Source organism: Zeugodacus cucurbitae, chromosome 5 (genome assembly GCF_028554725.1).
Source record: "Zeugodacus cucurbitae isolate PBARC_wt_2022May chromosome 5, idZeuCucr1.2, whole genome shotgun sequence".
NCBI lineage: Eukaryota > Metazoa > Arthropoda > Insecta > Diptera > Tephritidae > Zeugodacus > Zeugodacus cucurbitae.
In genome coordinates, this window is record NC_071670.1 from 6,448,501 (window position 1) to 6,462,921 (window position 14,421).

Sequence of the window (14,421 nt, forward strand, 5' to 3'; positions counted from 1 at the left end):
GAAAAACCCTAAATTTTAAATTAATTTATTAAAAAAATATATATTTTTAAAAATCTCTACAAAATATTAAACTATTGAAATTATTATAATTTTTAGAATTTAAATTTAAAAAAATGTCTGATATCTTTCATTAATTTTTTTAGAGTTATTTTATAAAATAAATCCAAATAAGTTTTTAAAATTAGCTTTTTTCAAAATTTTAGAATTTTATTATTATTTTATTGATAGTTCCTAAATTAAATATTTTTGAGAAATTTATCTTATATTTTTTTGAATTCTCATTTTATATACATAAGTATGTATATAATCTAATAGAGAAAGTTCTGTGAAAATTTTAATAATTTTTTTAAATATTTTTTTTTTTTTAATTTCAATTGGATTTGAAATTTGATTTATTAATTTTTGTTGAAAATTTTAACAGAAATTTTAATTTTCTTTCAATTGATTTAAAAAAATATAAAAAACTCTAATTTTTAAATTTGTTTAATTTAAAAAAAATATTTTTAAAAACCTCTACAATTTTTTCAACCATTAAAATTATTATATTTTTTGAATTTTTAAAATTTAAATTGAAAAAATGTGATATTTTTTATTAATATTTTAATATTTATATTAAGTTTTTAAAATTTATTTAAATAAATCCAAATAAGTTTTAAAATTTTTTTTTTCAAATTTTAGAATATTAATTAAACTGTTGAAACTATTTGTAAAACTATTGAAATTATTATAATTTTTAGAATTTTTAAAATTTAAATTTAAAAAAATACCTGATATTTTTTATTAATTTTTTAATATTTTTCTAAAATAAATCCAAATAAGTTTTTAGAATTTTTTTTCAAAATATTAGAATTTTATTATTATTTTATTTATAGTTCCTAAATTAAATATTTTTGAAAATGTTTTCTTATTTTTTTTTTTACTTTTAATGTTATATATGTATACAATCTAATAGAGAAAGTTCTGTGAAAGTTCTGTGAAAATTTTAATATATTTTTTAAATATTTTTTTTTTAATTTGTTTAAATTATTTTCTTTTTACTTTCTTAAATTAATTTTTTTCAACATTTTTCTTTCATTGTTATTGTTTCCCGTAATTTTCAAACTTTGTTTTTTTCGATTTCCTGTTTACAGTTAGGTAGAAAAAAAATGTATAAAAATGTTTTAGTATTTTAAAATTATTTTTATTATATTTTTTAAATTAAAGTTATCTTTATTTTTATTTTATTTTTTTTATTTTTAAAATGTTACAAGAAAATAAAAAATCATATTTTTTAATATATAATTTTGAAACAACTATAGACTAGGCATATAACTTTTTACAATTTTTGCAAATACGAAAAACGGCATACCATAGTCGAATAGAGAATAAAAAAGTATGAACCCCATTATTTTTTTTTGCGAAATTGCAAAAAAGTTTCCGCGCAAAACGAAATTACTTTTTCATCAGAACTGCATCTTTCTCACCCTAATTTTTTGCTTTACTTTACTTCACAGATGTACGCCATAACTAGACAGGCCAATTTGTTGCAACGACTAGGCGATCTAGAATGTCTCATACTGCTGGTGTCCTGCATTTGTCATGATCTCGATCATCCTGGCTATAATAATATCTATCAGATAAATGCGCGCACTGAGTTGGCGCTCAGGTAAGTACTTAAAAATGCATTTAAAATGGGTGAGGGAGGCAAAGATATTAAAAAAAAATAGAATAAAAAAATAAGTTTTTAAAATTAAAATTAAAAAAAAAGTTACAAAAAAAATAAACATTAATTTCAAATTAATTGCAAATTTGAGGAAAAAATTCAAGATTTAAAAAAACTAAAATTAAAAAAAAAAATAAAAAACTTTTTGAAAAATAATAAAAAACTTTTTAAAATAAAAACTAATTTAAAATGAATTAAAAATTGAAGAGAAAAACAAAATTTAAAATTAAATTTAAAAAATTTTGGAAAGTAAATAAACAAAATTAAAAAAAAAAAAAAACTTTTGGAAAAAAATTAATTATTTAAAATTAAGGAAAATTAATTATTTAAAATTAAGAAAAGTGACTTGAAAATTTAAAAAATATTTGACAACTAAAAAATAATAATTATAAATAAATAATAATATGTAATATATTATAAAAAGTTATATATATATATTAAAAAAAGTTGCACAAAAACAAAATTCAAAATTACAAAAAGTTAAACGTGAGAAACAAATTTTGGAAAGGAAAAAAATTAGAAATTAAAAACTAAAAATTAAAAACTAAAAATTAAAAAAAAAAAAAAAAATAATGAGAAAAATGAAAATTTAAAATTAAATTTTAAATAAAAAATTAAATTTAAAATAAAAAATTTAAAATTTAAAATTTTGGAAAAAACAAAATTTTAGAACAGAAATTAATTATTTCAAATTAAGAACACAGACTTCAAAATTTGAAATTTTAAAAACTACATTAAAAAATTAAAAGAAAAAAATTAATTATTATATTTAAAATTAAGAAAAAAGATTTGAAAATTGAAAATCAAATTAAAAAATAATTTTAAAATTAAAAAAAACAAATGAATTATACATAAATAGTATTTTACACGCATACACACATACAAACACTGTGACAGTACCACTATTCGTTTTCATAGTCTACCTTGTGGCGCAGCAACGTTAATTTCCATGCCTCGTTGCTTTGGCATTGATTGGCAGCTGCATTATAACCAATAAATATGTATATGTATGTATGTGTATACATCGCGCTTTGTTGCTACACGATTTTTGCATTTGATTTGCAGCAAGCGTTGCATGTGGCAACACGCTGCTGTCACTCTTACGCCTCCCCACTCCCTTCTATGGCTTAATGCATTTATTTGCTGACACTCTCTTTGTTATTTGCTTGCAGATATAATGACATTTCGCCACTGGAAAATCACCATTGTTCAATAGCATTCCGCTTGCTGGAGCATCCGGAGTGTAATATCTTCAAGAATTTCAGCAGCGACACATTCAAGTGAGTACGATAAAAATGCAAAATATGAATTTAAAAAATTAAAAAAAAAAGTATAAAAGTCCATGAAAATAGTTAACTCAATTTCTCGCAACTCTGCAACTCAAAGACAAACTTAAAAGCAAATATTTTAATTTTAAAGCCAAAATTGAATATGGCAGGTCCTTGCTACACTGCCGCTATATGTGTGTGTGTGTGTGCCTGGTGTTCTTGTTTCGTGTGCGTGCAAAAGTTTATCATTTATTTTCCTGGTCATGAATTTTGCAAAAGTTGAAATTTATTTTTGGGTTATCATTTTCAGCACTCTCTTCTTTTTGCTGTTGTTGTTGTTGTGTTGTGAGTGAGTGTGATGCAATGCAGTTGAGGTGTAAAGTTTCGCTTAAGCAAATTCGGTTATATTTCCCAAAACCATGCAGAGTGTAGTGTATATTTTGTATTCAGATATGCTTTATATGTATACAGGGTTTCTCAATTGGGATGGTCCGGTTCTTACTGAATATATTTTGATATGTATTATATCATTCGTATCTTTTTACATATTTTTATAAGCGAATCTCGGCTAACCCTTTCCATCGCTTCATTTATATTCAAACCAAGTTAACCCTGGCCCTAATGTTTTAAGATAAGGACCAATAATTCTTTTCAGTTATAATAACAACAACATGGAATTACATTATTATATTAACAACAGTCCAAAATTCTTAGCGATCCAAATTCAGACGAATCTATGTCGCCAGCTTCAGTACTGCCAAACCTCTTATATGTATCTCAGTAGTATCTTGTATATATCTCTATAGAAGCCTGTGTGCAAAAGACCCATCATTTTGAAAGCCGAAAGTGCTTTTTGCTTTCTTAACAGAGATAACCAGGAGCTTGGTAGGCGTTAAGAAAGAAACTGCAGCAGATTCATTGAGAACAATATAGCATTTCCTCTTCCAATTTTCAAAAACCAAATAAGGGCTTAACTAAAACCTTGAAAAAGAATTCATATATGAGAAGATAGCTTAGATCGACCCCTGCAACCATTAAATAAAATAGAGATTATTTTAGAATGTATCTTTCTTCGTCCCGCTAACAGCTCTCTCAGTTCTACTCCAAAAAAATTTATACAAACCCACTTATAGAAATATATTTCATAAATCTTCCTGAAAAAACTTTAAAGGTAATTCTTTGGCTTTCAGGTACCCATTCTAATTTGGTCCAGCTTGTATAACTCTAGATCCTAGTCCAAAAGACTCTTATGAATTCACTTAGTAAAGATATTCCATAGACCTTCCCGAAAAAACTATTCTTAGGCATTTAAAGATATTCCATAGACCTTCCCGAAAAAACAATTCTTAGGCATTCAGGTACCCATTCTAATTTGATTAAACTTCTATCTCTCTGGGCCCTAATACAAAAGACAGATACAAACCCACATAAAATAAGTATTTTACAGATCTTCCCGAAAAAGGGTTTAAGACAATTCCTCGACGTCCGGAGACCCCTTATAATTAGGTCCTGCGCTAAGTCCTATTCTATTCTATTCTACCTCTTACATAAAGGTAATTCGTATACCTTCCCGAAACAAGTTTAAAGATGATTCTTAGGCATTCAGACACCCGTTCCTAATTTGGTCATTTGGACTTACCACTGTAAGTCCCATTCAAAAAAATTATTGAAAAATATTTAGAAAAAATATTCGATATATCTTACCGAGAAAGCGATTTTGGCAAATCCTCGACGTCCTGATACCCCTTATAATTAGGCCTTGCTGTATATCTCTAGTTCATATTTGAAAAACTTTTATAAACCCTTTTAAAATAAATGAAGATAGATCTTCCCAAAGATCCATTTAAAGTAATTCCTCGTCGTTCAGAGACACCTTAGAATATGTATGTTAAGATCCTGGTCATCCCATTTAATTATTAGCAAAGGCTACACAAGATTCTTAAAGAGGGAAATATATAAGCTCTCGAACTTTTATGAACCATTATTACAATATTTTAGAGCTACCAGCTCCTAAATCTATACCCAAAAATTTAACCAAAATACATTTTTATAACCTCAATTTTTATTAACTCACTTTTAATGATGCATTATAATGACAGTCATCCGAGAGCATATTCTCGCTGTCATAAAAATATAAAATAGTCAACGAGTGTATATGTGTGGGTATGTATGATTGTTGTGTTGGTGAGTTACCGAAAATATGTCACCAAATAAAGTCAATATTTATGCTTGGCCATGCTGTGTTGCCACACACCGTCAGAGCGCGGCGTTTTGGACACCAGCAATGTGCGCTCGTCATATAAATTAGCTATTTAATCAAATTTCATACAAATTATGACAGAATTTTATATCTCTATTTTTGTGGCGCCTCAATGTATGCTATTGCTATTATGTTGAAGTTGACAGTGCTGCAAAGCACACATATTTGCTCGGAATTATTTTGTCTGATGCAGCAGGAAGGAAAGCAATTTGTTGGTTATGTATGTACATATGTATGAGCAGAGTGTATATAAGTGTACTATTTACTATACACATGTGTTTGTATTTACATACAAATTCAACGCATCCAACCAGCCGTAGCATATCCGCAGGCGCTTTTAATGCTCAACTGATAAAAATTGCAATTGCCATAGAGACTTGGTGTATATGCCATATTGGCATGAAGCAACATTTTATGTTGCCACTGTGACAGCTACTAATTTGCAGCTGTCAAATTCATTCGCACACACATATACATATGTATATATGTGTATATAGCAATTGCATGTGTATATGTATCTGTGAAGGCATTTTATGCATGCGCGCTCGCCACAAATGTTGCCGGCAGTGGTGGCGTAACGTAGCATTTTTGGGGTGCACGATACAGTTACACGAAAATTAATACATATGTACATATACATATGTATATAAATATAACGCAATATTTCAAATTATGCGCGTTTGGGGTGTCCGAAAATCCAGTTTTTGGCTTAGAATTATAGTAAGTCTAGTCAGCTGGTGCAGTTATATGTGTGTGTGTGTCTATGTATAATACGAAGATACATACAATAGAAGATAGAAAGACCGCTCACTAGTTTAAGGCAAAATATCTGGTATGGCGCCTAAAAGTATACATCTCTTTTGGTCGTGGATATTTTTGTGGAGAATTAGCGGAAATTAGGGATTTTTAGAGGCTCAAATTCATAAATGAGTTAGAGAAGTAGTTGTATAGCCATATAACGATATTGACAGTGGTTTTAATGAATAGGTAGAAATCAAAAATAATAAAAAATGTCCGTCAATTTGAATCTATTGCGGAAAGTTTAGAGATACAGCATTTTGTTATGAAATTTTTTAATTCTTTTAATTTTTCATTTGTAAATTAAGTTTCACACTTATTTTCAAATTAAATTAAATTTCTGCATTATTTCGAAAATAATTTTTTAATTATCTTTAATTTAAAATTTTTATAATTTTAATATAATCATATTATATTGTTATTCGTTTTTTTTAAGTTTTTTATTCATAATTGCCATACATTTTTGAATACAATTTTTGTGATATATTTTATATATTCTTTTAGTTTATTTTTGATTCCATAAATTTTTTATTCGTTTAAAATTTACTTTCATATTAAACAGTTCCGCATTACTATTACGGAAATATTTTTTATTCTTCATTTTTATTTTTATTTTATTTTTTTTTTGTTATTATTTTATTTTTATTTGTTTATGTGGTTAATGTTTTTGTTGTTTTTTTTTTAGTTTTTGTAAATGTAAATTAATTAATTCCATTTACTTCTTTTTACTATACAATTAAAAAATAAATGTAATGAAAATATTTTTGCAATAACCTGTTGAATAAAATTACTTTTATTTTTTTTTTAATTTTTTATATGCTTCACATTTCTTTTAATTTAAACATTTCTGCAGTAAAAAGCTAAAGCAAATAATTTCTTTAAATTTAATTTATCATAAATTTATTATATATTTGTTTCTGATTCTTTTAATTTTTTTTAATTTATTTAAGAAATGGTTATTTTTTCATTACAAAATATTTTATCTATAATTTATATTTTATTATGATCTTTTTTTCTTTTTTTTTTAATTTTTTCCTTCTTTAATGTGCTGCAATTTTTTGTAGTAAATTGCTAAATTTTGTAGTAAATTTTTTTAGTTTTAATTTTTCATAATTTTATTATACAGTATACTCTCGAAAAGTAAATCGATTGGTATTTTGGGTAATTTACTTTTTCGAATCATTTACTTTTCCAAATATATACATAAATTATCTGTTTTTATAATATTAAATGCATTTTTAAACTTAAAAAATTCATTCATTTATTTGCTTCAATAAAACATATGGATTTACATGAAAAACATATTTACATTTACATACATACATATGTATTTACTATGAAGAGAAAAAATCTTGAATATTCTTTTGTTTTTTTTTCTTTTGCAATATATTTTCTGACCATTTTTGTACGACAATTCAAAAAGTCTGACACCTGATTTGCATCGTTTTCATTTTTAAACCAGTGGATCAAGTAGGAGAGTTTATTTACTAAAAACACGCGATAAACAAGAGAGTAAGTGTTTTTGCAACATCGTAAAAAACGCTGCTTGCTTCGTTTCGAATTTTTTATCACACTCTCTGAAAAGTAAATTAAAAAATTTACTTTTTCGAGGTGCATGTGTAATCTTAAAGGTGATTAACTTTTCCGCGATTATTTACTTTATGAGAATTTACTTTTCTAGAGTATACTGTATATATTTTTTCGTATTTTATTTTATTTTTTTTCTTATGTTATTTTATTTATTTTTTCTTATTGCACTTTATTTTTTTTTCGTTTAATTTTTGAACCGTAAATTAATTTATTAATTTTATAAAATATTTTATTTATTTTTTATATTTTGTTTTTAATTTAATTTTCTCAACTGTAAATAAATTTATTTTTTATTTATTTATAATATTTTATTTTTTCGTAATTTCTTCCAATAAATTGTTAAATTAATTTATCCTCTTTACTATTGATTATACTTATAATTTATTATTACTAAATATATTTGCAAATGCAGTATTATATAAAATTACATATTCGCTGTTTTTTATAATGTTTTAAATTATTATTTCTTAAATTCTCTGTCTTTCTTTATAATTTTTACTATATATTTTTTAATTCTGTTATTAGTATGTCTTATTATTTTATTTTATTTATAATTAAATATCGAAGCAATTTTTTTATTAATTAATTAATTTTTGTGAGTTTAGTTAATTTTTAATATTTTTTTAAAATTTTTTTTTTGTTTTAACGTTGAATTTTGTCTTCAAGTTTTTTGACTTTAATTATTTTCACATCATATTAAAAAATCTTTTTTAATAAATTTCAATTATTATTAGTTTTCTAGATTCGTTAACTAGGTTTTATTGCAAGTACCGATTTTTTGTTATATTTTTTTATACATTTTTATTTATTTATTTTTATGTTTTTTTTGTTTTTAATTTTTAATTAATAAATTTTACTTCCTATTTACCAAATACAAAATATATATTTAAAGTTTGGACAAAAATTTTCTCATATAACACATTTTTTTATAAATCCTAAATGGTGGGAAAAAATTTCGAAATTTTTCTAAACATTTTTTACTAAATTCTTATTTTTTTATTTTTTTTTGTTATTTATTTTTATTTTTCTAATTTAAATTTTGAAATTTAATCCCAAAAATGTCTGCCTATTTACAGTATCTAATATTTGCATATATTAGCACTAATTAAAATACAATTATTTTTAATAACCACGCAGCCTGCTTATTTCTAGCCAACAACTGAGCCACACACATTACATAAATTTCATAATTTTTTTTGAGTACATTCATGGCAATTAATTAAATGTAACTATTTAGTGCAAATGTTAGGCATTTAAGCGCCTCGAATTTAGCGCATTAAAAGCGCATGCAAAATGCAAAAATAATGCCAAAACAAATAACGGTAATTCAATTAACTAAATATATTGTGCGCTAAAAGCTTATATAGCGACTCACAAACGCACACTATAAAGCACTTAATTATATACATTTGGACGTTATTCTCATATGGAATTTAAATAATCCAACAATTTCACAGCAATTAGCAATTGAAATCAAATTTGACATAATGCAGCTAAAAATTTATAATAATAATGAATTTCATTGGGACAAAAACACCCACACGCGGCTACACTGACTCCATTTGGCAAGCCGAAATTCATTTATTTTAATAATGCAAGCGTTAAAAGTGCGACTTAATTAATATTTATATGCTCATTTAACGGTAATACCTAACTGTATATGGCAAATAAATGCTTACATTTACATATATACAACATATATACATATGTATATCTGTATTATATATATGAGTATGTGCTGTGGTATTTGCTTTTATTAATGCATCCTAAATGTATGCTATATTAATTTACAATGCCGTCTCGCCAGAACTGTGCGTGCGTTTGTTGTTTTGTTTGTTTATTTATTTGATTTCTCCTTTAAATAATGTGCGCCACAGCAACTAATATACATATGTATTTAATCTGGATATAAAAGTCAAGCAAAAAATTAAACAAAGTAAATCGGTTTTTTTTGCAGCAAAACAAATAATATCGGTTGAAATAAATCACAAATATTCGCGTCATTTGACAAGTAATTGAGCGAAATGCGAACAGAGAATTCCCTTTTTATTTGCAAAACATTTTTTAAATAAAAATTTACAATAATTTTTTTTCGTAAAAATTTTATTTGTAATAAAAATCCTTGCTATTGTTTTGTTTTGCTTACAATTTCAAGTCATTAAAACTACTTCTTAAGAAGATAGCATTCAAATAAAATAATATCGTATTAACAAATTATCTTTCGAACAAAAACTAAATTTTATAAAGGTTATTTATTATTAAATTATTTTTTCAATTAAAATTTTGAAAAATGTGAAATTTTTTTCCGTTTCTGATTGTGAATTTTCTTTTTAGTTTTTTTTTTATTTAAATTTTTTGCTTCAAAATATTTTCTTTTTAATTTTTATTTTTTTAATATTTCTTATTTTTTAATTTTTTGATTCAAAATATTTTTTTTTTATTTTTTATTTTTTTGGTTCAAACTATTTTTTTTTTCTAATTTTTCAAATATTTCTATTTTTTTTAATTTTTACTTTTTTTATATATTTTTGCTAAAAATTTTTTAACAAAATACAATTTCATAAAATAAAATATTAATTTATTTTCAATATATTTTTTACTATGTAATTAAAATGTTCAATTGTAAAATTTTTTCTCGTTTCTGATTGTGAATTTTCTTTTTAGTTTCTTTTTTGTTTCAAAATATATTTTTTTTATTTTCTAATTTTTCTAATATGGGGCATTCTATGGAAAAAAAGCCACTTGAAAAAAAGTTCTTTATTTTCTTTGGCAATGATATATCTTATAGTGCATGTAAAACCTAAAATAAAAAATATGGTTTTAGGTCTGTGTAACGCGGGGTTGCCATATTATTTGTATTTTTTGTAAAAAAAATTTCGAACCGCCATAACTTTAAAACTAATGAACAGATTCTAAAACACCATGTGACTTTTTTGTACAGAATTTCTCAAACTTTAAAACTGTGTATCGTAAAAATTTTTAAAATTAATATTTCATAGCAAAAAATGAAAACAAAATTTTTTTTTGGAATTTTTAACAACTTATGCCCCCTTCGATTTTTTTTCGAAAATATCTTAAATTGTTCCTTATTTCACTACCTTTTTACCCCCCAAAGGGAATTTTGGGACAGCAATATTTGTATGAGCTACAAATAAAAAACCAACTCAGAACATGATGAAAAATCATTGATTTTGCACTATTACTATCAGAATTTAGCGTAACCCAGGATTAACGACGTGGACGTAGCAGACATTTAATCCCTTTTTGTTTTTTTATTTTTTTAATATTTTTTTTTTAATTTTTTTGTATTTTTCAAATTTTGAATTTTTTTGTTTGTTTTTTTTGGTTTTTTTTTTAAATTATTACATAGATTAGATTCAAGTACGTGATAATTTTACCGCGTTACACAGACCTAAAACCATATGTTTTATTTTAGGTTTTACATGTACTATAAGGTATATCATTGCCAAAGAAAATAAAGAACTTTTTTTTTTCAAGTGGCTTTTTTTCCAGAGAATGCCCCATATGTACCATAGAACTTCTTCATTGCCATATAGTCTATGAAAAATAATACAATAATTATTTCCTTAGGCAGATGACAGTCCTAGTTTTAAGAATATTAGCAATTATAACAACGTAAGATTGAGCACGAACCAAAAACACGTCTCAGACGTTGTTCAGACATCAATCCAAAAGGTGTGTTAGCTTAATTGTATTTTACGCAAGGTCAATCTCCCTTGTTAATATAGAGAGATATTGAGGAATATCAGTAAAGTGTTTGAAAACTATTGTTAGGTACAAAAATGATGGGTGTATCTTAGCTAAGGCTAAGAGTTGAAGAACGCACAAAGGAAAGGGATTAAAATGTACTATTTTGTTGTTGTTATTATACCCTACTATTGAATAAACGACTACCTGAAACGACTACGCATGCATCCATGTTACCTGTGAATTAACCTCAGAGCTTGCTTCGTTCAACGACAGACCTATAAAATCTGGTGTCTTCACCGAGCTATACTCACAGTGAACTTCACATCCGCAGGTGACAGACGTAAGTGCGAAAGTAAAGAGTAAAAATATATTGTGCGAAATATAAAAAATAAGAAGAAAAAAAAATGGAAATGCTACCGATTATTGCCGATGCTCAACTCCAAGCCGAAAATGATTTGATCACCAATGCAAGGAATCCAGGGGAAACAATACCATTCATAAACAGTTGGTTGGTAAAGTTTAGCGAACTACCGAACGAAACGATTAAACTAGTCAACCCGAAACTTCAAATGGCGCTTAAAGCTAAACATGTATTAGCGCAGAAAATATTGGAGGAAAGTAAGAATCCGTCACAGGGAAGTAGCCAAAATACAGCTTGGTGGAGTGATTTTATTGCCGCCATCGATAGTGGCTGCTCTACAGCGGTGTATCAGGTGCTGGCCACTATGGCATCGCCCAACCCAGCTAATCAATTGAATGTCGAACCAAGTACAAGCCGTTCCTGTTATACAAATTCGACCCGTGTGGTAAATGGTAGCGAAGAACCTCAAACAACTAATAACTCGAATGCTGCACACGGTACAAGTACTGAGGCCGGGACTCGCACGAACACTCCTCAGAGTGTTGGTGTTCCCTCGCCCCCCATGGCATCCTCGATACCTTGGCTAATATCATTACCGCCCAATGATGCCGTTCTACTCTATATCGTGATTGGTCCGAATGGCACAAGAGTGCCAACCGAAAAATTCACCTCTATTTCATTCAAGTCTCCGTCCGAAGCCACTCGCAGCTTACTTTCCATGATTTTCCCGTTAGAAGCCCTTGTGAAATATGCACGAAGTTACAAGCCCATGCCAACATTTTTTGTAAGTCAACGTCCTTCTAAGGATCAATTGGATCCCAATAAGGTTGAGGATATCATATATTGTGTGACCTCTCGCACTTGCTGCACCAAGAGGGAGGTTCGCAACGCAATAGATATTAAATGCATCGACAGTATAAAAAAGTTTAGACAACTCCGTAGGGATGCAATGCGCCGTAATTGAATTCAGAAATTAGAAAAAAGAGAGAACGGATATTTGTTAAGGAAAATTAACTAATTTTGAAAGATTAATAGATATTTTATTATTACTTTTGATTTTTGTATATGTATGTATTTCTCATAGTATTTTTTTGAATTTTTATATTTATGTAAAACTATGTAATAATTTTTACCATTTTAATTTAATACCAAAAAACCAATAAAATTATACTTTCTGCGAGCAAAAAAATTTTTAATTTTTAAATTTTATAGTCAGTACGAGTGTGTTCATGTCGGGAGTGTTTTATGATGTTATTAGTTATTTAAAATATGCCACGTTTAATATGACAACTTGTTGCCATAATGATAATTTTAAATAAAAAACAAAAACAAAAAAGATAAAAATTTGAAAAATACAAAAAAATTAAAAAAATATTAAAAAATAAAAAAACAAAAAGGGATTAAATGTCTGCTACGTCCACGTCGTTAATCCTGGGTTACGCTAAATTCTGGTAATAATAGTGCGTAAATCAATGATTTTTCATCATGTTCTTAGTTGGTTTTTTATTTGTAGCTCATACAAATATTGCTGTCCCAAAATTCCCTTTAAGGGGTAAAAAGGTAATGAAAAAAGGAACATTTTAAGATATTTTCGAAAAAAATCGAAGGGGGCATACGTTGTTAAAAATTCAAAAAAAAAATTTCATTTTTTGCTATGAAATATTAATTTTAAAAATAAAAATTAAAAATTTTTTTTACGATATACAGTTTCAAAGTTTGAGAAATTCTGTACAAAAAAGTCACTTGGTGTTTTAAAATCTGTTCATTAGTTTTAAAGTTATGGCGGTTCGAAAATTTTTTTACAAAAAACTTTGGCCCCTTATAATATGGCAACCCCGCGTTACACAGACCTAAAACCATATGTTTTATTTTTGGTTTTACATGTACTATAAGGTATATCATTGCCAAAGAAAATAAAGACCTTCTTTTTTTTCAAGTGGCTTTTTTTCCAGAGAATGCCCCATATTTGTAATTTTTTTTAATTTTTACTTTTTTTTAATATATTTTTATTTTTTTAACAAAACACAATTATAATATAAAATAATAATTTGTTTTTTAACTATGAATTTTATTTTTATTTTCGTTTTTTATTTTAATTTTTTTTTAATTCTTTTTTATTTTCTAATTCATTGTATAAAAATATTTTTTTTTTTATTTTCTAATTCCTAATTTCTAATTTATAATTTTTTTTAATTTTCACTTATTTTTTAATATATTTTTGCTAATTTTTTTTTTTAACAAAATACAACTTATTTTTTTTTTTATTTTAGTTTTTTTATGTTTATTTTACATTCACATTATTATTTATTTGTTTTTTAATTTTTTTATTCTTTTTATAGATTTTCACTTATTTCTTAATATCAAAATTTTAATTGAAATTATTTTTTTATTTCAAGCGTACTTTTAAATTTTTGATTTTCAAATTTTTTGTTTTTATGTTTTTCTAATTGCTGAATTTAAAATTGTAAAGTTTTTTAAGATTTTTTCCCATATTTAACTTATAACAAATTAATTCGGTTTTATTTTTTTTTTTTTTTTGTTGTCGAATTCTTAAATCAAAAATGTTTTTTATTTCCAAATTTCTTTGACTGAACAGAAATTAATTTTTTTTATTTTGTATTTGCCACATATTATTATTATCATTTTGTTAAATTTATGAATTTTATTTTTTTCAGTTTTTTATTGTTTTTTTTTTACTTCTTAAAAATTAATGTTTGTTTTTATATATATA

The 14,421-nt window shown here is 25.4% G+C and overlaps 1 protein-coding gene across 1 annotated transcript in view; it reads left to right on the forward strand.

The window, feature by feature from the left end:
- LOC105216726 (high affinity cGMP-specific 3',5'-cyclic phosphodiesterase 9A) overlaps nt 1–14,421 on the forward strand; it is a 226,243-nt gene that overhangs the window by 177,654 nt on the left and 34,168 nt on the right. Inside the window, exons 6-7 of the mRNA XM_054230854.1 lie at nt 1,494–1,645; nt 2,875–2,982. Of these exons, the coding sequence (XP_054086829.1) occupies nt 1,494–1,645; nt 2,875–2,982 (260 nt within the window). The remainder of the gene's footprint in view (nt 1–1,493; nt 1,646–2,874; nt 2,983–14,421) is intronic.